The 22,709-nt window shown below is 40.6% G+C and overlaps 1 protein-coding gene and 1 pseudogene across 1 annotated transcript; both read right to left on the bottom strand.

Moving 5' to 3' along the window:
• Positions 1–1,013: 1,013 nt before the first annotated feature.
• LOC140850947 (trihelix transcription factor ENAP2-like) lies at positions 1,014–12,050 on the bottom strand (annotated as a pseudogene).
• Positions 12,051–18,090: 6,040 nt separating this feature from the next.
• LOC140858668 (uncharacterized) lies at positions 18,091–19,344 on the bottom strand. The gene has a single exon (XM_073259976.1). The coding sequence runs from the start codon at positions 18,994–18,996 to the stop codon at positions 18,505–18,507; it is 492 nt and encodes a 163-aa protein (XP_073116077.1). The 5' UTR covers positions 18,997–19,344; the 3' UTR covers positions 18,091–18,504.
• Between the last annotated feature and the right edge of the window lie 3,365 nt (positions 19,345–22,709).

The following is a 22,709-nucleotide window of genomic DNA, read 5'->3' as shown; positions in this document are numbered from 1 at the left end:
TTCATGGAAAGAAAATTATGAAAGTCTCTGTGAATCAAGAGGATATTTGATTCGTAATTGAAATCAAAATGAAAATAAAAATTGAAATAATTTGAAATCAGAATGATCAAATCTTTCAAAGCATTTGATTCGTGATCGAAATCGAAATCAAAATTAGAATAAAAATTTGAATTCATAAAGGAGAGTAGGGATTGAATTCTATATACATTGAACCATTCTCATTCCACCCTGGAATCGAAATCGGAATGAGACTCCTCTCAACCAAACGATTGGAACAAAAAACATCCATTCCGATTTCAATTTCGATTCCAAACCTCTACTCCTCCTAACCAAACACCTCCCAAATAAATGCGAAGATAAAAATTAGAAAAGGACCAAAGTGGAAGAACTTACGGAAAGAGTTTCAGAAAGCTTTTAAGCAGCTCTGTTTTTTTATGTAAATTTTTTTTGAAGCAGCTGTATTTGTGTCCATAAAAGAAAGTATTCAAAGAGGAGTACCGAGTGTGTATTCCAGATAGTCTCAAAGAAGCCATGAAAGAGGTGTAATGGCTCCTCAGCAGACCTATAGCCAGCTCATTCAAGCGACAACCACCGGGAGCCTACCATAACCGGTGCTCTGGACCAGCATTATTAGAAGCATTAGCAAGATCATGATGATGCTCTAAATAGCACGATGAAGACTTCGACAGCAATGCTGTTACCATGATATGAACTTCAAATATTCAGGCCTAGTCATCAGATGACTCCGACCAATCTACCCAAAACCTCAAAAAGCCAACAACATGTCTGATAAACAATCAAGATGGGATCAAGGTGGTTCATTAAGGCCCTCACCGGTGCAAACTAGTCGAACAGATCATATGATAAAAGCAAATGTCACAGCTGCACCATTATCAGCAACAAAGCTCTCCCTCTTTATCAGTAAAAATCTCAATCATTTCTAAACAGACCTGCCTCATTTTTCCTTTTATTATCCTACCACATCAACATGTCAGTGCAAGGGAGCCAAGACAACAGCAAAGATCACCGAAGGATCATACGCTTAACTTAACATGCATTACATGACCTAAGATGTTGATAATCACATTGATCTAAAATTCATTAATAGCACAACCCGACAATTGTAATCGGTGATGCTTTACAATTTATGAAGGTTTTCCTCTTTTGGTTTCTTACAATTTAAGGAGCTCCAGTAGCTGAAAAAACCTTTTCTAGAAGAATTGACAGTGGTGATGCGCCAAACCATCCACCGACGTGCAGCCAGTAAATGGGAATGTAGTGCTACCAACCTAAACAACCTTCCAACATGGGCCACCACCCATACCATAATAAATCTTTCCACTGATGTAACTACAAGTAATCTGAAAAATAAGCATAAAGGAAAAATAGAGTAAAAATGTTATGATAAAAATCTAAATCATAAAATTTTAAATATAATGAATAAATTTCACTATCATGTTAGTGCAAATATATTTTAAGCAAGAAAAGATACCAACAATTTTATCAAGTTGGCAATGGTAAATCTGCTGATACCAAACTGCATTACATTAACTAGATTAATGTTACAATAAACATCTAAATCATGGAATTTTTAAAATATTGAGTTAATGCAGATATATTTGAAGCAAGGAAAGATATTGACAATTTTATCAAGTTGACAGCAGTAAAGTTGCTGATACCAAACTGCATTACAGAAAGAAATAAGATGCTCCATGGTTTGAACTCAGTATATAGTATCACGTACATATATAGTCTAGTGAGGCCAATTTGGTCGGAGCTATGCAAGTCTAATGCCTGCCTATGCTGATCCTAACTCATCCCAACTGTAGCATTTTTGATAATTTATCCAAGCACAATGGAGAAATCATGTTGTAGTGCTAATCAATAAACATGCAGGTCTCTCTCTAATTAAAGTCTTCAGTTATTTACATTTTAATTGATGTATGAGCTCTTTTGGCTAGGTGCATCAAGCCAATACGTGAATAGCCACAATGGGCTTGTACCAAGTCCGACAATCCTACTACTGGTTAAAATCCACTCAAAACTTGCTTACAGCAAAAAAATCAAGATCTTGGACACAGTGCAGCATGTCCAGTTCACTGATATAGCTAGTAGTTCAGATCAAGACAAAACCATCATATCATGATTTGCATAGTTGTAGGCAGCATGTAGGAAATCACAAACTCCCAATTCAAGTTGGGCATCAGGTACACAGTAAAGTAAAATCATATTATGTCATCATTTGTCAAGCCTTGCATGAAAATATAGAGAACCCATCTAATAACACCCTAAAGATTTCTGATAGTATAATTTCCAACAGCAAACCATTTTGTATAACTTTCCAAATTCTAAGAAGCAGAGAAAGAAGAGGGGGGAGGAGTTGCCATTTTTATTCCAAGTAGAAAACCTCAATCATGATATCTGGTATTAATCACACAAACCATGTGTGAGGACCCATGCAAGCAAGTGCATATTCCCACATTGGTTGTATACTAGAAAGATCTTAGGATCCCCATATAGAGTCAAAGAACCCAATTAATACCTTTTGGCTAGCTTTTTTGGTGAAGTCCTGATTATTACAAATGATATCAAAGTAGGTCTAGCCCGTGGTTCATGTGGATCAAGGGCCATTGAACATGGATCCTTTTGGAGCGGACCATGAGCAGATCGTGCAGCTTGTGATTATGTTTAAGATTGGATCCTTAACCTGCAAAAGATGCCAAGGTTCAAACAAGGAGAGTATGTGAGGGCTTGTTTGGGCATGTTTTTAGTCCCGCATTGATTGCACCAAAAAAGGAGATCTTGGATACTTGTCCAGGGCCAAGTAACCCAATTAATTGCTTCTAGCTTGTCTTTTTGCATGAGTCCCTAGGTTGTTACACTAAAGAACTCTAAAAATGTCAATTTTGTTAATACCACTAGTTGATTTTGTTAATACCACTCTAAAAAGGCCATTCGTTTCATAATGGAAATCGAGTTGATCTTGCTAGAATAGTCTGGCTTCTTTCACAATAACATGGACCACAATCAAGTGGCTTCCCTCGAATCATTGAGAATGAGATCAAATAACGAGATATGAGATCCAATAAATTTTGTCAAAATAAATTTATAACAAGCATCTACCTCTTTAAATAAAAACTATTACTTTGTAGTACAACAAGTATTGTTGATTAAACTCAAAAGTCTGTATAGCAACTCTCAATTGCTCTTGTAATAAAAAATTAGAACACTACAATGTAGCATATGTAGATTTCACACTCATAGTAGTTTTATCTATAATCTAGTTTAAATCGTGGAAAAACCATCTGCTAGCAAACAGCAGGCCAAAACCTTTGACATCATATAATATTACAAATATCCCTAAGCACAATTACATCCAATATGCTAAACAAAATGCATAAGGACTAGCTTCTGAAGTTTTTCATATAAAGAACAAATTGTTCAGCATTTCGTAGGGGACATTAGAGCAAAATATTGTCAAATTTAGGCAAGAGAATCACAAACTGGTTAATTCTCGAAAACATTTATGCAGTAACTCAGATACATGGCTACCCTTGTCAACCTATCACTTGGGCAAGAGGTTGAAGAATGTCAGAGAAACAACTTTATCTATATTTCAAATGCTCTGATACAAGGCACTGCCTTCCATCTCTGTACGAACCAGGTGTATAAAAAGCCAAGATAATGCAGGCATTCTAATTGATCCAGCGATACAAATGTCCGCTACAATGACAAAGAGCTAAGATTTTGCACTTCCACATTTATATAGAATTTTTGCGAGTATGATTTCACGATCCAAATGTGGTTCTCTTCAATCAAAGAGAACACTTTCTTTAAACCAACTCATGGTAGCCGAAACTAAGGAGCATTGACCTTCTTGTAGGCTTCTTGTCCTTCAAGTTTTAAATTAATGCATCGTGTTACTATTTCTAGTCTTCTAGGTGTTCCATCTTCTCAGTGCTATTCTAATTCACCATGGCACTTACATAAACATTTAAAAAACTCAGTTTATCACAGAAATCACAGAACTTTTCTTCAATCTACCCTTCTATTCAAACTTCAAACATATCATATCACTACTTCAAGTTGATAGACCAAGTTGTGGACGCATGTCTTCAATGTAATTGTGTGACCCTTGTTAGAAATAGGGTATGCCCTAAAGCCATTTGGCATATGAATATACGATTTTAAGATATCATGGTTATCTCTTCTACACACAGTCATAAACAGTTAAAGAGCCATGCCACACAAGGACTTTTGAGCTAGAAGAGTCTGTAAATGTCATTATTGGACAGAATGACCAAGTGGATAGTGTGTATTCCATGCGAAGAATTGGATCAGTTTGGATGATTGAAAATTATTCACAGCTATGGATTTGAGTAGTTCACTTTGCACTGGCAAAGTGGGTAGGTTTCATTCTGAATGGTCAATGATGCAAGAACACCATTTCTTGGAATCACCATCAGAGTTGGAGATGTTGATCTTGTGCACAAAGCATGCAGGTGGTCTAATGACTTGAGGCAACAATTTATCCACTGAGATTTTGGTTCAATATATTTGGGGCCATATTTGTATATCGACAATGATACCCCAGATTTTGTCCTTCACAGGAAGCACACTAGTTTTTTGCATCATAATGAATGGGGACAAGAATTGTTCTGACAAGGAATCCATGCTGGTATTTTGTCCATATCAGAAGTCGCAGGAGTTCTGATATTAGGCAATATTTTAATCAAACTGATTTTCATATTATAATAATTAGTTATTTTTAATGAAACAAAATATTATTCAAAATTGACTTTGCGCATGCATCTGCTTTTTATAGTGTGTGTCATGTGATCTAGAATTCTTATGGGCTATGAAATCAATTGGCCATGGGTTTGATGGTGCTAATATTTTCCAATGGTCAATCAAGGATAAAGAGAGGTAGAGGGACTGAATTGTAGGAATAGTTGTTGTGCATGAAGGGAGACTTTCTTGTCCACTCTATCTACCATGGATTTGCATGATAATACATCTTTATATAAAGGGAGGATCATCCACCTTGCTTCATTAAGATCATGTCCACCTTGCTTCACAAAGATCGTGGCATAACTATCAAGAAAGATGAGACACGGTAGATCAGAAATCCAACTTGATCTCGTAATCTCATACTTGTCTGTCATCCATGACCTTTTCTTAGATCTCTCTTGAGCTCTCACAAAATTTAGGCTCCATCATGTGGGTTAGCATAAGAATTATTGGACTGGTGTTATGTACCAGAACCAGACTCAACTATGCATTATGGTTTCTTGTGTAGTTGGTTCCCAGGGTAGGCGCTAGTTACTAGCATTTAACCCTAGTTGGCTGTCATAAACCTAGGGCTTTCTAGGTTGGCTCCAAAGGCCTACAGTTTCAACCCTAGGGCTGGCCCCTCCTATTATAAATAGGAGAGGAGGGGGCAAGAGATTAAGAGTGATAGAAGAGACAAAGAAAGCCAGAACTAGGGGTGCCTAAGTAAAGGCATATAAACCTTAGTGTGTAGCCCAGACAAAAAAGAGAGATAGGGAGAGATGGAAGAAAAGTAGGAGATGAGGAGCAGATTACCAAGTAATTCTTGGAGGGCCTGTAGAATGTGAGTACTTTCTGGGGTGCTTAGAGAAGTCTTCATCCATCTTCTTTCACCTTCTTGTATACTCATATCATCACTGTAGGTCTTAACCTCTCTCACTATGCAAGCAATGTATTTATATTATCAGTGATTAACTGAGAAACAATGATGTAATTTATATTCTTCCACTGCATCTCTGATCTTGGATCATAGTCAGCTCCATCAACCCCAACATTTGACTTTCAAATACAAGAGTATAAAAATGACCCAAAGACCAACCTCTATCTCCCTTTAGACATGAAGAGCAATGAATAAATTTCACAAAAATGATCCTCCCATTCAAATTCAAAATCCAAAAGATTAGCAAAATGTGCCAAAACAACCTTAAAAGGAATAAAACAAGATCAAGAGACCATCCCTCTCTACATGAATAATTCTCACAATTATGCCTTCCTTTCAGACAATAGTAATTACTTACTTGATTTCCATTCTCGGAGAAAAGGCCATAAGAAAATTAAGTAATAAAAAGTAAAAAGAAAAAAGAAAAAAAAGGTAATAACCAGAATGACATTTAAATCATTTGAAATGATCCATGCTGCCAAAATCTTTGGGATCATTAATATTTAGTGTCAAGCCATTCCTATTTCCTAAGGCACAATTCCCATCCCCTTTCCTGCTCCCATTCCACATGCCACTCTAAATCATGAGCAACACAATATTGATCTTTCCCTCTATTGATCCTTCTCATCTCAACATCTGTCTTCTATGGCATAAGCTAATTTAGTAATAAAAAGAAATATGCAACCATGGTTAGCTGAACCATCTCGAACTGAACCAGGTCAAGAACCAAAATATTTTGGTGCTTAAAAGAAATCCCAAGTGCCCCCCAGCCCCCTAGGTGGTTGCCTCATTCAATCTTCCTCTCGAATGCCTCCTTCCCAATCCTAAGCCCCCTATTGTGGTTGCTTCGCTTGATCTCCCTCTCAAATGCCTCCTCACCCGATCTCCAACTAAGATGCCCAGGTACACTCCCAATATCTCTCTCCCCCCTCACCCTATCCCTCTTTCTCCCCTTCTCTCCGACCCCCTAGGGTTATGATTAGGATTCTCTCTCCCTCTCCCATCTATCTCTCTTCCTTTCCTTCTCCCTCTCCCTAAATCGGTACACACTAACACGGCATGATACGAACACGTTCTTTATCATACCGGAACCTAACTGGTATAGGTGCACTGGTTTGGCCAACATTGTATGCAACTACTCAACAAAGAGATAAAGAGCTTCGACCGACCATATTGCACCATGATTTTTCCTAAATATCATTGTCAATCTTTTCACACAGTCCCCTCATGATGATCTAGAAATATAATCAGAAGAATTACTTTTGACTTACTGAATGATCATATATTCAACCTTGTACAGCCAATCACACTCCAAAGCAACAATATCTCTAAGTAATGGTGAGAGCTAGAAAATTTGGGATTAATATGCTGGATCAGAAGATAGTTTTTCACCTTCCTTTCTAATTAAAATGGCATATCTGAAGCTCATGCTCGCATGTTGTTGTTGCCGATAACAATCCAGTGTAAGTTCTCTTGACAATATAATAAATCTCTATGATTCATTTACGGAATGACATCTGCCTTGCTACGATTAAAAAAATGGAATGCGTAGCAGGACAATAAAACACAAACACAGATCATCCAATTGAATGAAAATGAACCATAATAAGGTAATAATGCATGTAAGTGTGTATGTATCTGTTTATGTACATCTCTCTGTGCAAATATGTGTACATGCATGGTACGGATGTGGATGCAGTTCAATTGCTTAAAATACGAAAGATCAAAATATGCATTTCATAAAAATTAAAAAAAAAAAATTCTGATAGCATTGAATTGAAAAGAGTTAATCAACTTCCACTTAGGTAACAATCAAATGCACATGAAATATTTAAAAAGAATCCCTTTGAAGAATATCATTGTGTTAATATACCCCAGAACTGTGATCGATATTTCTTTTGTGCAACCTGGTTCCTTGAAATTTCTTGAACACTTCAAAGTCTTAAATACATATGTACAAAATGACATTCATGGACAGTTAACTTTATTGTACCATGTTGGTGTGGTTATCCCTTATCGACACTAGAAATGTTTCAGCAAATTCAACATGTAAATGTTGATTTATGTCCTCAAATAAAATTATAAATCTAACAATTTGACAGAATTAGGTTTCAAGATGCCCAAAAATCATCCATTGTATCATCAGAAAAGACTCCCAAAGAGATGGCAGATTCATCTCACCTAGAAAGCCTTCCCATTACACGCTTCAGACTCCAGTCAAACTCTTTCTTATCCAACTGCTATCATTTAATTTAGTTGAAGGACATTACCTAGTTATGGTCCAGGCAATTTGGGGTCCTGGTAGAGGACAAATTGGGGACAGACCTAACCCTAGACATTTTTTTGTGCTTGTCAACCCAAGCATTTTACGTTGCACCAAGCAATAGGCCCCCCATAAATTGGAGGAAAAGAAAAGGGATAACCCATTACCACCTAGTTACCGCTTTTTATATTGCTGTTTCTATTGGTATTTAACTAATCATATTACCTTATCTTAACTCTTTATTGAGTAATCTACTTTAGCCTGATTAGAGACCAAGAAAAATGGAACATTGGAGTAATGACCTCTCATATTTCAAATATCCCTATTCGTATTTTACCCACAAAGATCAATGCCATTACCAAACCTTATTGGATCGTCGAAGGGTACGAACAACAAAGAACCTTGAATGATAGCAAAAGAAAGGCACTTTAGGTGGCCACTTCTCAAAGCACCCAATCTAACACCCCTTCACTAAAAATTGTGTCAAATAACAAGTGTCCCATTGCATGTAGGCCCCACAGGTAAGTGAGAAGGAATGAGTTAGGCCTTCTCCAAAATGGGTGTGTGCTTCAAGTAATCTGCATAGCAAAATCCTGGTAATTTAATGGATGCCATATTTTCAGATATCCATTATATGCTAAACATCAACATGTGTCCATCTCAAATGTGGCATCAACCTCCAATAACGGAGGTTGCATGAAACATAAGGAACTGGCTTCTGTAATTTTAGCAAAGTACCCAAGAAGCTTAACTAATTCATAGGGGTTGGCTGAACTAAAACCATTCTGCCATTTGCTGTCAACAAATTAAGCACCTAATAACACATTGGCACACAAAAAAGTTTAACTATAGAAATTCAACAACAGAAGATTGATATATCCGAACAAATAACTTTGCATAACCTTGATTATCAAGTTCAATTAAATGCATCTCTCACACCATCACATAAAAGATCCAATATTTGATCACTACTGATATCAAAAATTAAGAATGCTGACTTGTGGAACCAAAGGTTTTGCTTGTATCCATAGAAAAGAAATTTTGTGACAATAGGATAATCCTTTTTTTCTATTAAAAAGTTTGCTCCAATTGTGAATTATAATCATGTTAAGTTGTTAACCGTAGCTGGCATAAAACTCCTTTTGAAGCTTCCATGTACCTCTCCATATCAAAATAGTCGTCTCTCCTTTCCCTACTCTTTTGGTAAAACTTACACCAATGCTCCTACCAATGTATCCATGATATCTTAATAATAAATTCACATAAAGGAGGCATTTCCCTACCCAACTAATTTTCAGAAGAACTTGACATGGACCAGATATACGGTTCTGGTATAACATGCCCAAGGCCCAAGCAAGGCCTACAAAGAGAAAAGGAGTGGCAAGGGGTAAAAAAGAAGGTTGGTGTTCTAATCTTATACTACTTAGATGTTAAACAAAGAGAAAACAACATGATATCATTAGCTTAAAAACCCTACCATGCAAATCATGGTGTAATTATTGCATATGAGAATAACATGGAATCTCAACGCTTTAGTTTTTTGTCCGAAGAAATTCAAAAAACAATGTAGTCATATGCATAAAATAGCAATAAACACCCTGATCCTATCATTGCAATGATCTTTCGACCAAATTACTCCCATCACAGTAGTAAGATCAAGCTTATTCATGAAAGATAATCATTTATATGCATAAAATATTCTACAACAAATATTATTTATCAGAAGTGTCATGTAGCTGACGGCATATTCAAGTCGCAGGGGAACATGAATTTTCATAGCCTGTAAAGATCCATGAGTAAAGGCAGGAACTAAGCTAGATTCAATTCTTTTCGTCCAGCAATTTTGAAAAGTATAATTCTTGTAAGAATGTTCGCATCTCTCATAAAGCCCACAGAACAACTGAAATCATTCAGTCGCTGCAATTGTCAATCCTTCATATTTCTTAACCTCTTGGCTACAGCATCTTACAGTGTAGAGAAGTCAAGAAAAGGAGAACACTTTGCTAAAGTTTTCTAACACAGCATCATCTACCAGAATAAAACACAGATTATAGAAAGTGTAGCTAAAAACTTTACCGTAAAATCTAAGGGGGGGAAAAAAAAGGCAGACCAGAATAAAGATCATGATCCTCCTTAAAACCAGCATGCCCCACAAGAAACTTAAAAGGCGCTATTTATCTCAAACTTTGCACAGCATTTGTCCACCCTAGCATCACTATATGACAACACAAATGCTCCACTATATAGGGAAAGGATAGTTGGATCAGCAAATCATTTACCATATAGACTCTTTCCAACAACAAATTACTAGAAAAAGATAACTGCATCCAACCATCACCTTCACATCAACAAAGTAGCCTAGCCCAAACCAGTACCTCCCTCCACCAATCATTAAGTAAAAGCTCGTCAATCTTTTTGTTAAAATAAAAGGGGGTGGGGGAATGGATGGATACAATAAACATAAAGAAAGGAGATTTAAATGTCAATTAGATGCTGAGTGCCTGCGAATCTACGATCCATAAATCAGAAAAAACAACATCTTAAAATATTCATTTTATCTGCTTGATATATAAATAAACCAGGATGAGGGGAGGATGACAGTAGATCCGACTTACTAACCAGAATCTGCTCGCTTGGCTCGCTTGATCTTCTCCAGCTGGACCTGGGAATCCACAAAGATCTGCATCCGTTGGAACTCCAGCCCCTTGGCGAACTCCATCCGCTGCTTCTCCAGCTCCATCATCTGCCGCTGCTTCGCCCTCTCCACCCTCTCATAGATCTCAGCAAACCTCGTGATCGCCCTCGCCAGCTGTCGGATCCCGTCCCCATTCCCTTCCCTCGCCCCCCTCCCCCCCTCCCGGACGTCGACGACGACCCCGAGTCCTCCTCCTCCTCGTCCTCCGCCGACTCTGCCGCTGCAGCCGCGGCCGCCCTCCGGAAGAAGGACGGGTCATCGACGGCGAGTGCGGCCACCGGGCGCTTGTCCGCGGGGCGGAAGGCGGCGGCCGCGGCCGGAAGGGGGGAGCCCTTCCGGTGATAGGGAGCGGCAGGGCGAGCGGCGGCGATGGCTTCTTGGCCGGGGCAGCGGATCCGATGAGGGCGTCTAGGCGTTCATAGAACGCCCACTGGCTCGTCGCCCCGCCATCGGAGGATGAGATCCGGGCCTTCTCGATCTTGTACTTCTTCTTCAGGGTATCGATCCGGTTCTTGCACTGGACATCTGTGCGGGGGGGCCGGCGGCTGGCGGAGGCACCGCGGCGGGAGTTGACGGCATCGGCGACCTCCTGCCAGTGCTTCTGACGGAGATTACCCCGGTTAAGCTCGAGGTAGTGGTCGCCCCATGCCTCCACCAGCGCCGAGGTCTCGCCCTCGCTCCAGCAGTCCTCGCGGTAGGGCAACGCCGGGTTCGGGGGCCGTGACGGAGCCGTCTCCCTCCCGTCCATAGGCCGTCAAATCTCAACACAAAGAAAAGAAATCTCTAGATCTGGGCCGATCGGCTACCACCTTCTCGCTCTCTCGCTTCGCCTCGGTCTGACGGCGGGGAAAGGACGGGGGAGTAAAAGGGTAAAGGGGGGAGCGGCGAGGCGCCGGCTGGGGAGGGGGACGTGAGGAGCACGTGAGGGATTAGGGGTCGCCGGGGGAGCGCGTGCGCCGACGTTCGCGCGGGGGGTCCTGCTGGCGTCAGCGGTGGGGAGGGGTCCACCAGATCGGGGGCCATCACCGCCGTTGATTTGGGGCTAGGGTTTGACGGAAGGGCGCGGTGGGAGGGGAATAATTATAATTTTGGAGAGGGTAAAGACGAGACGCCGCCGTTGGTCCGGGAACGGACGGAGACCATATCGGCGGAGTGACGAGAATGCCCTCGGAATTCGGGGAAGGAGCCAACGGGTGGCTGAGGGGAGGGGTAGAGTTGGAAGGAGCGGGGGAGAGATGCCTCGAAAGGCTCGCTATCAGAGGGGTTGAGCTGTTCGCGGTAGGATGGAGGGTGGGGCGCGTCGGCTTTTGTTTTGGAAAGCGGCGCGAAGGGCTCGCGGAAGTACCAAGAGAGAGCCGGGGGACCCGAGCACGGGAATCGAGCACGGGAACCGGAAGTGAAGGGGGAGAAACGCGTTGTGGATAAGAAGAGCGATGCTTTTTTTTCTTTTTTCCGAACTTTATAAAAAGTAACCAATCCCACGTTCCCGCGTGGAGGTCTGCGTGAAGGGGCGCTGTGCGGACCGTTCATTGTGGAGGAATAAAGGATTTGTCGCATCGGACGGGTTATGATGCCCCCTTTTTTTTTTGTTAATTTGAAAAGAAAAAACTTTCCTTTTTTTAAATTTGAAAAGAAAAAACTTGGCTTTACAAGCTAATGACATTATCAGCTAATCAACCGATCAAGACAACCGTTAGCAAGAAGTACTTGCAATCTTGGAATGTTCAAGTGCACCAATAACTTAACAAGTCTCTCTTATTGTGATGAAAGATGTAAATATCACTTGCAAAATATCTCTTAGTTTTTCAACATTATTTTCTTTTTGAATTCACTTCATGGGGATTGTGTGGGTTAACCAATTAAATATGGTGCAATATATGGCCATCTCAACATATCTCGACTCTCAATCAATGCTATGGCAAATTCTGTCCATCATCATGCTCCTTTTTAAACAATAATAGCTTCGAGCATACATGATCGATTAGTATCAACAGATTATTTCATGGATGTTGCAAATATCCTGCCGAATGCCGATTTTGAAAGGGTGAGATAAGTTGTGTGTTTATTAGCATCAATTTTTTTAATTCTCGATCAAAATCATGTGAGGGCTATAACATTAAAATCCAACCTAGCAAAATAAACTTGAATTGATTATACCAAATAAAAGTGGAAGATAATAGACTTTCGGTGTTTCAATCTCAACATGAGAATTAAGCGTGCATGTCATTGTATTTATAATAATAATATATGATTTTGTATATCATCAAGATTACAAAAAAATATTACATTCGGAATTTACATAAGATATAAAAGAAAAATCATTTCAATACAAGAGTAAAAAATCTCTTAAGTTGGTAATCATAGAAATTTTATATAATGTCTTGCCAACTTGATGAAAATTTAGATCATTTTGATCTTTCGAAAGTATAGAGGATTTGTCTGATTTCTTATCAAGTAGATGAAGATCTGAAGAATCGTTTCCAAATTTATGAAGCTTGGAGATTCATTTTGATCATCTATAATCCTAGAGGATTTGCTTGATTTCTTACTAAATTGATGAATATTTGGAGAATCAGTTGATCCTCTATATCCGCATCGCCATCAGCCCCCTCATACACCATAAAAAAAATTAGAATGCAATCCTCTCTTCTATATACAAAGCAAAATCATGAACGTAGATTAGACATCCATTCTTACATTTACAAAATGCTGATCAAACCGGGCCCTGAGATGAGTTTGGCATAGTGGATAAGCTCAAGCTTAGCCAGAACGAGGCCATGCCATGACACAAAGGTCATAGTGAGCAGCTCAGCCGTCACCATCCATGCACTATTGCCATTCCAAGCCTTTGAGCCACCTTCCACCAAATGAGGGCTCACATAGGTGCTCCTCCCACTAAAAGGTGTAACATTGGAGGGGGTTTTCCCATGTGGCCTTGCGTTCATATGCTTTTGTATCTGTCCGCAGGCACATCTCTCTCTCTCTCTCTCTGCACCACCCTATTTCTCCCACTAGCAAAAGAGAGCTCCTTTGGGCTTATCCCTCCTCATTGTCGAGTTAACGAAAGGTTGAGACAGTGACCTCCTAAAGATGGCAGGGAAGCAGAGAGCTAAAGGAGATGTTGAATCATTGAGTTCTCCTTGGATCTTTGCCTCAAAATGGACCGTGCATGTACTAGCTAGAAAACGTGGGCCGATGTGATGATGATGTACATGATAGATTCCCTGTTGGAGATGTGAGTCGCAATCCCTTAAATCTTTCAAAAAATTTCTGTCTTACAAATATTCAACACGTTTATGATGTATTCCCACTCAACGAATTATTTTTCCAAGAAGGTTTACTGGCTGTTTCTCCACCATGTCTTTGCCTTCTGAGTAGAATGGCTTTACCACAATATTTTCTCACAAAATGTTTTCTTAGAATGATAAGTTGTCATACCACAGCTGTATTCTGACTGATTAAAGAATTCTTTTTGGAAAATCAGATCAATAAATAAGAATTTACTTATGCATGCATGCATGAGAATCATAAACTAATGATGGTATCATGCATTTGAGGAAAAGTTTAGGGTAGAATAAAATGATCATCTCTGTTAGATGGCAATGTAGAAAGTTATGTATATGCACAGGATAGTTTGGCTTTTATAAGATGAAAACAGTGTTGATGATTGCTAATTATAAAGCATGCTTAAAGAAAAAAAAGGAGTCATTGTCAATGTCACTTTTTTATTGCAACAAAGGCGTTTTGCCAAGCATTGTTGCCATCCCAGTGAAGGGACTTAATTAGTTCATTTTGGACTAAGAAATTTCGAGCCACTGTATGCATATATGATGGCTTCGGGAAGGAAAAATTCATGAAAATGAACAAATAAAAAAAAAAAAGATAGCTTAGATTTTTTTTTTTTCCCTTCATATGATTGGGTAAGATGGTCATTATACTTAACTAATCGTCCTTCAAACTCTGCCATTTTTCTCATTCACCAGGGATTGTATGATTTAATGTGGGCTTAATGTTGTCGTAGGTTGGTTGTCGTTTTTGTTAAAGCCCTCTCGGCCATAGAAGGGAAAGTTTTATCATGGCTTGCCTCATGGAAGCACTACCATTGGCTCAATGAGACATAAATTTGATAAATTAGATCAGCACAATTCCCTTTTTTTGTGGCTAAATTGTGAGGAAATTTTATATATGACATAGGGGCTAGTCACACATGAGTTTGAAATGTCTTCTACGTAGGAAAATGACTTGCTTGACAGGTGCATGGGTTCATAAGTGCACTAATGCATGCCACATGGGCTATAGAGTGAATAGCATGACTAGCAATTGTCAACCACGTACGCCACCACATGACCTAGCTGGTATATAACAACTGGCCGAGTGCAGAATTTAGGGGTTCAATTACATTGCAGCAACCATGATGTACCATTTGGAGGGCCAGGTAAACCACAACTTTTGGCTAGTGGGGTATTTAATTGCCACCTGATTCTTTGATGAAGCTATGGGAGAGGAAAAGGTGATGGTGATGGACTTGATGGAAGTAATTAGAATTCAATGATGCATCTTATAATAGAGAAGATGGTCCCTTCCATGGTTGTACACGAATGCCGGCCTACAAAAACCATCCAATATACGTTGAATGCCATGCACATGCAGCCATCCTCCAAGCTATGTCAAATTGACAATAGATTCAAGTCGTATCTTTCACACGGAAGAACAACTAGTGATCTTTTTTTACAACATCAATCTTTGGATCATATTTTGCATACATTTAAAAATACTTTAACCTTTTTCCATTACAAGAAAACAACAACTTTTTGATCAATTTTTTTGTCACATTTGCGATCAATTTTGTGATCGATTTTTGAAAAAATATTAATATAACGACCGATCAAAAATCAGTTGCAAAAATTTTCGCCATATATAAAGTGCCCTAACATTTTACGATGGATTTTATGACCTATTTATTGAATATAAAAATAAATTTATAAACACTTATTTTTTTTATAGATTTGCACCCAAAAATTTGATCGTATATATTTTTAATTATTTATTTTATATATATTTGTAATTGATTTATTGATTGCAAAATGATTTTAATAATTTACAACTAAAAGATTGGTCGCAACTATTTTTAATTATTTTTTTATTATGTAAATATATTTGCGATCAATTTTTTGATTTCAAAATGGCTTTTTAGTTTGCAATCGAAAAATCGATCGTAATATTTTTTTAATTATTTTTATTTTGTAAATATATCTGCGACTGATTTTTTGGTTGTAAATTTTTTTTAATAATTTACAACCCAAAAATAGATCGTAACTATTTTTAATTATTTATTTTTATTTTAAAAATATATTTGTAATCGATTTTTTGGTTGTAAATTTTTTTTAATAATTTGCAATTGAAAATTTGGTCACAAATTTGAATTCTGAAAAAATGGTCGAAAAAAAATTAGGGACTAATTTCTATTTAGCAACCAATTTTTCAGTCGCTAAAACCCTATTTTCTTGTAGTGTCCTTCCATCTATCTACACAAATCTCAAAGCAAATGTTGCAAGATTTAATGATTAACATTATGAAAGAAGGAAAATCATTTTTGCATGAGAAAGATACAATCTGAACTGATTGACAGCAACCCTAACAAAATGCTTCCTAGAGAGGACCCAACAATATAGATAGAAAACCCATCATGTCTAAGATGTTTAAGTAGATATTGTTGTAGAGGTGACCCACCGACTAGGTCAACCATTCTCGTGATAAGCGCCCAAAGCGACTGGACAAAGTCATACCTAATGCAGGCTCAAGATCTTGATCCCATGCCTAATTCAAACCACCAGCTCGATCGGCCACTCGGGTGAAACTCGTGACAAATGCCCATAACTAACAATCTATATCCTATGATTGGTAGGTAGATTTTTCTCCAGAAAAATGAAATTGATCCTCTTTTACAACATTAATCTTTGAATCATATTTTGCATAGATTTTAAAACACTACAACCTCTTCCTTCTATCTATGCATCTATACAAATTTGAAATCAGATGTTGCAGGATTTAATGGTTAACATCATGAAAGAAGGAAAATTATTTTTGCATGTGAAAGATACAACTTGAATTGACTGATAGCGATGCTAACAAAATGTTTCCTAGAGATGACCCAACAATATAGACAGAAAACCCATCATGTCTAAAGATGTTTAAATAGGCACTATTGTAGAGGTAACCTGTCAACTAGATCAATCATTTTCATGATAAGCGCCCAAAGCAACTTGGCAAAGCCATACTGATGCGGGCTCAAGATCTTGACCCCGCGCCTAGTTCAAACCACCAGCTCGATTAGCCACTCGAATGAAGCTCGTGATAAACTCCAATGGCTAACAATCTATATCTTATGATTGGCATGCAGATTTTTTTCCTCTAGAAAAATGATCAAAATATAGCCCAACGACCTAGAGAATCAGGTTTGACAAACCTATAAATTTTAGCCAATAGTTTACGAGCTCAACCTTCAAATAAAAAAGATACGAAGGGACCGAGACCCCAAGATAAGCAAGCTAAAATAGAAAGAGAACAGGAGAAATGCATTCAACTCTCTTGCAACTTCTCTCACCATTCTCTCTATTGTTTCCAAAGTTTCGACAAACTTAAGCATCGGAGGGTCTTCCGTCAGAACATCCCTGACGAGTATGGATTTTTCTTGTAGATTACTCTAACATCATGGATCCCGGACAGCACCCATCTCCAGCCACATCAGCAATCTTCCAAAGTCTTACAGCAATAGGCACTAACTCTGATTTTTCAACATAATCATAATATATATATATATAGTATATGTATATGTATGTATGTATGTATATATACAAAGATATTCCAAGTTATCTTTATATAGGAATGCGTTGGCATCAAAGCATTGTTCCACATTAGGTCAAATGACACCATCTGTGCATAGCGATCATAAATTTGAATTGGATTTATAATTAATTATAAACCCGCTAATAAAAGATGAGATTAATCATCCAATTGGAGAAGGAATTAGACAGTTCATGCTGATCAGCTTATCTGACCTACTAAACTAGCTATATTATTTATTCAGCTATTATTATTAGAATACGCCCAACATAGTTGCAATAATGGCTTCGCCATTTGAAGCGATATCATGGGAGGAGCCAAGCATTAGAAAATTTAGATCTTTACATAGCCAAACACAACACTTGTTAGGCAAATAAAGAGCAGTTCCATCATCATAAAGTATCATGAGTGGAACATGGATGTGCCTGCACCATTCTTGTAAAGTAATACTAGCCTTTCAGATCAAATTAAGCACTCATCTACCAGGACCAACTCTCTCTCTCTCTCTCTCTCTCTCTGTCTCATATACTGTGCATGTAAAAGACTGTAACAACAGAAATCATTGGGAAAATAGGGCCGTTGTTGGAACTATGATTGATCCACTCATTATTGTATTCAGATACTGAACAAAAGGAGGAGTGGGGCCTCCCAAGCATTTTCTCTCTCTCTTCTCTTCATAACAATTCATCGCAAAAACAACAAAGCAACTCACCCCTCCAATCTGTATTTCCATCCCATTGCCTCCCCTCACCCCACTACCAATCCCCCATGCTCTTTGGCAATAAAAAGAAATACTAAACAGCCAGACTCACTTGAAACCACCTACAGCCCATGAAACAAAGCAGAAGCAAAGAAAGGTGTCATATCTTTCTTTACAAAGACTCCATCACCTCCAAAGGAGCTTTAACTGAAGATGCTTTAAAACAAAAAATAGACCACAGAGAAAAAGAGGAATTGAACAAAAAAAGGAAGAGAAAAAAAAAAAGAACATATTTAGAAATCATTTGATTCCGAGATGCTCTCCAAATGCGGCCGCCACACCCCGACCCTCCCCCGCCGCCTATCCCTCTGCGTCGACACCTTCTCCGACAAGATCTCCGACAAGTAGCGCTCGTTGACGAGAAGCCTCGTCTTATCGGTCAACACCCCATTTCTCTCCCCTTCTCTCTTCTTCCTCCTCCTCCTCGTCGTACTCCCCGACCGGGCCTTCTCCGGTGCCGACGACACCGGCACGAGGAGATATATCTTCCCTTTCTGGAGCTTGGCATTTGGTGGCAGTATCACCGCCTTGGGGACGACACCATCATCCGAGACGGCCGAGGGTGGCTTTCGGATGACGTGCTTAGGGTATGCCTGCATGATCTCTCCGGCGCTCACCGTGCCGCCGATCTCCTCGACCCGCCCGTCGGCGTGCACGATGCGGACCACGTCGAGCGCGCCGCATGGCAGGATGCACGAGATGCAGCACCTTATGGTCTCCTTCATGATCTCTTCTTCCAATTAATCTCTCTCCCTAGCTATCTTTCTTCCTTTCTTTCTAGATCTCTTTTCTTCTCGCTTGCTCTAACTCTACGATGATTCCCTCAAGGTGGAGAAGAGGAATGGAGAGGGGAAAAGGAGCGGATGCGGGAGGGATATTTTTAAAGAGGGAATGGATGCACTCCTTTTCTAGCTATTAGATTGGAGGGGCTGTGATGGCTTTGATCACACATCATGGCATGATGATCATACCTTTCCACTTTTGCTTTTTGAGGGAGGCGAAGATAAAAATTCTTTCTGCCTTGGATGAATCATTGCACCCAGGTTTTGTACTTGGGCTCGGCCGGGGGATGAGGGAGTTAAAAGAGAGAAAGTTCATGGTTTCTATCGTTGCAAGAGGGGCTGACGCACTGGGGGAAAAGATTGGGGCCTCCAAGTAGGCGAGGAGGGGACTGAGGAGCGATATCCGGTGCGGCTCGACACTTGGCGGGTTGTGATTGGTGTACCGGGAGTTTCTGGGATGGCGCGGTGGGGCGTGGAACGTGTCGGCCGAGGGTTGGGGTTCCGTGTGGGGATGGGTTATTGGGTATCGGTCACGTGGTGGGGTTCGGCCTAATGCAACGTACCTAAGAGTCTGGACCAATTAGGTTTGCCGGATTTGTTGATTGGTGTGGAGTTTGGTAAGCCTTTCGAGGTGGCTCGGGGGGCGGTGTATTTGCCGGATCTTTGACACGACTGGTGAGGCATGAGGCTGGAATTCTAGGGCTAGGCCTAAAACCTTATAGCCTATCTAGAGATTCTTCTATTTTGATATCTATGATCTTTGTTGTTGGATGGATATCTGATCATGATATTATTTTTCAAAATTTTTTTAATACTACATAATATAATAAAAATAAAATAAAATAAAATAAAAAATAATTAAATATGTGAATCATCCAAAAAAAATTCGTCTCTACGGAACATACAAACTTCACTATGAGAAAAAAAATTTTACAAGAGAAGATCTACTTTCAATCCTCGTCCACTCAATTTCTTCTTCACAGAAAGTTTTTTTTTACAAAAATACTCTCTTAGAAAACCCTCCTAAACCCTTGAAAGGATCGCTATCCGCTGTCCAAGAACCTCTGTTCCTTCTCCTCAGCACCGCATGTCTCTCTCTTCAAGGGTACGGTCTCCTCTGAAGCCCGTGCGCTCCCGTGAAAAACCAAAGCCACACGACCACTGTTCCATATATACAGGCCTTTATAGGCCTTAAAACCTGTGTTAGATTAGGTTTAGAACTTCTAATCAAGGTCAATTAAGTTCCTGAACTGTCGGATCAACACCAAAATGTCCCAGAGCCCTTTGATCGCACGTCGGTCCATGGAATAGTACCGTGGTCCACCATGGACCGCCCGGTCCACAGTGGATCGGGATCTGGGCTCCCAACGACAGTGCGCTGGGCTGGGCCGGCCCGCGCGTGGGGTTGGGCCGCACCCGTGCCGTGCGCCTGGGCCCGGATCGCGCCCCGCATGCCAATGCCTGGGCTCGAGCTGCGCCCCACGCGCCCGTGCCTGGGCCGCACCCCGGGCCAGGCCGCGTGCTGGGCAGCACCCTGCGTGCCCAACCAGCATGCTGGACCGAGCCCCACCGTGCGCGGCCGCACCGTCGGCCCACCGCAGGCCGTCGACGGTCCTCCACCGCTCCGGACTTCATGCCGACTTCTCTTACGCGTATCTTGGCCATCCGAACTCCGTTTGAGGTGATCTTGGTCTCGTTGGACTCTATTTTTCATCACGGATCTCGCTGTGGGCTCAATGTGGACCAAATCTTGAGGTGTCAAATCATAACAATCTCCATCTCGATTCGATATTCGACCTCCTCTTAATTTCGGGAGCTTCTGAATTTTCTCGCCCCATGTCCTGGGACAATCGCCTGCTGATTATGGATGGCAAACATGAAAGTCGAGCCAGGCCACTCGATCCCATCTCCGTTGTATGCTATGCTTCTCCTGATCTGAGATCTGCTCGGGACATCATCCTGCGGTAATAGGAATCTCACATTGCGGCATCGCCTCTCATCCTCCTGAGTCTCCTGTCTCATGCCCGATCCACCTCCACCTGGAGCTCCACCTCGCTTTAGGCTCCACCTGGCTCTCGAAGCTCTACCTCACGCTGGGATCCCTGTTAGATAATAATGTCCTCTGCTCTCCTTCTTCCCCTCCAGCACAATCCTATCGCCGTGTAGTACCCTCAGAATTTCTCCACCAGCTACCGTCCTGTAGCCTCTCGAATCCAGTATGCTCAGTGAGATAAGATTCTACCTGAATTCAGGTATGTATCGGACTTTTCCTAATCTCTTCACTGCACCATCACGTGTTCTCCAGCTGATCGTCTCAATGCCTCTGATCGCACAGCTCGATCCATCCGACAGATATACAATATCCTCATGGTTCTCCAGAGAGTCAAACTGCTCTTCTCTGCAACATACATGATAGGTGCATGCAGAATCTAATATCCACTGCTAGAAAGAAGTAGATACCTCATCAGATATCTCCAGGACATCTTCCTTTGAATCACTGTTGGCCGTTGCCACAGCAGCCATCGTCCGATTTTTGAGTTGAGGGCAATCTTTGGCTAGATGCCCCAACTCCTCACATCGGTAACACCTGGTTTTGCTCAAGTCCCTCCTGAACTTGGACCGCCCTCGTCGCGATCTCCTGTCGCTCCATCTACCGCCTCCTACTCCTCCAAAAGCCATTAAAACTGAGCTACCGCCACCTGAGATCGAAGCTGGATTCTCCCTCCTGAGAACCTTATTCTAGAGTATCGCCGCGGTGATCTCATTCATCTTAATGGTACTTTTTTCCATTAAAAGAGCAGTCACCAAGGACTCGTACGAAGGTGGAAGCGATGCTAGCAAAATCAGGGCCCTGGTCTTCTCCTCAACATTCTCGTCAATGCTGAGAAGGTCGGTGAGAATCTTCTGAAAGTAGCTTAAATGCTCCTGTACGCTCTGTCCCTTGGCCATTCGCAGCTGGTAAAACTGCCTCCAGAGAAAAAGAGTGTTGGTGAGAAACTTCGTCATGTACAACTCCTCGAGCTTCGACCACAGCACCGTTGGAAAAGTCTCGCTAAGTACATGGATCACCACCTCATCCGCTAGATACATACAGATGGCACTCACTGCCTGCATCTGTAGCTATTTCCAATCCCGCACCTCCATTGTGGTCGGCTTCTCCTCGCACAAGAGAGCATCAATCAACTCTTGCTGGATGAGCACGTCCTTCACCCTTGCCTGCCATAAGGAGAAATTGCTCTTTCCATCAAACTTATTAATTTCCATCTTGATTGATCATATCTTCTCCATCTTCAGTCTTGCTCACCACCGCTGCAATCTGCGTCTTTGTACTACCTCACTTTGATACCACTTGTTAGGTAGATGTCTGGCCTGGACACCACCTCTCAAGACCTTTTCGGTACTGTGCGATGCAGCAGGAAGAAAGAAGAAACAAAACAGAAAACAATCAAATACGTGGATCAGTCAAAAAGAGCTTGCCTCTACGGAGCATGTAAACTTCACTATGAGAAAAAAAAATTTACAAGAGGAAATCCACCCTCAACCTTTGTACACCCAATTTTTCCTCACATGAAGTTTTTCCTCACAAAAGCTCTCTCTTAGAAGACCCCCCTGAACCCTTGAAGCGATCGATGTCCGCTGTCCAGAAACCTCTGTTC

The sequence above is a fragment of the Elaeis guineensis genome, chromosome 6, assembly GCF_000442705.2.
Source record: "Elaeis guineensis isolate ETL-2024a chromosome 6, EG11, whole genome shotgun sequence".
NCBI classification, from domain to species: Eukaryota; Viridiplantae; Streptophyta; class Magnoliopsida; order Arecales; family Arecaceae; genus Elaeis; species Elaeis guineensis.
This window is presented reverse-complemented; position numbering and strand designations above follow the sequence as displayed.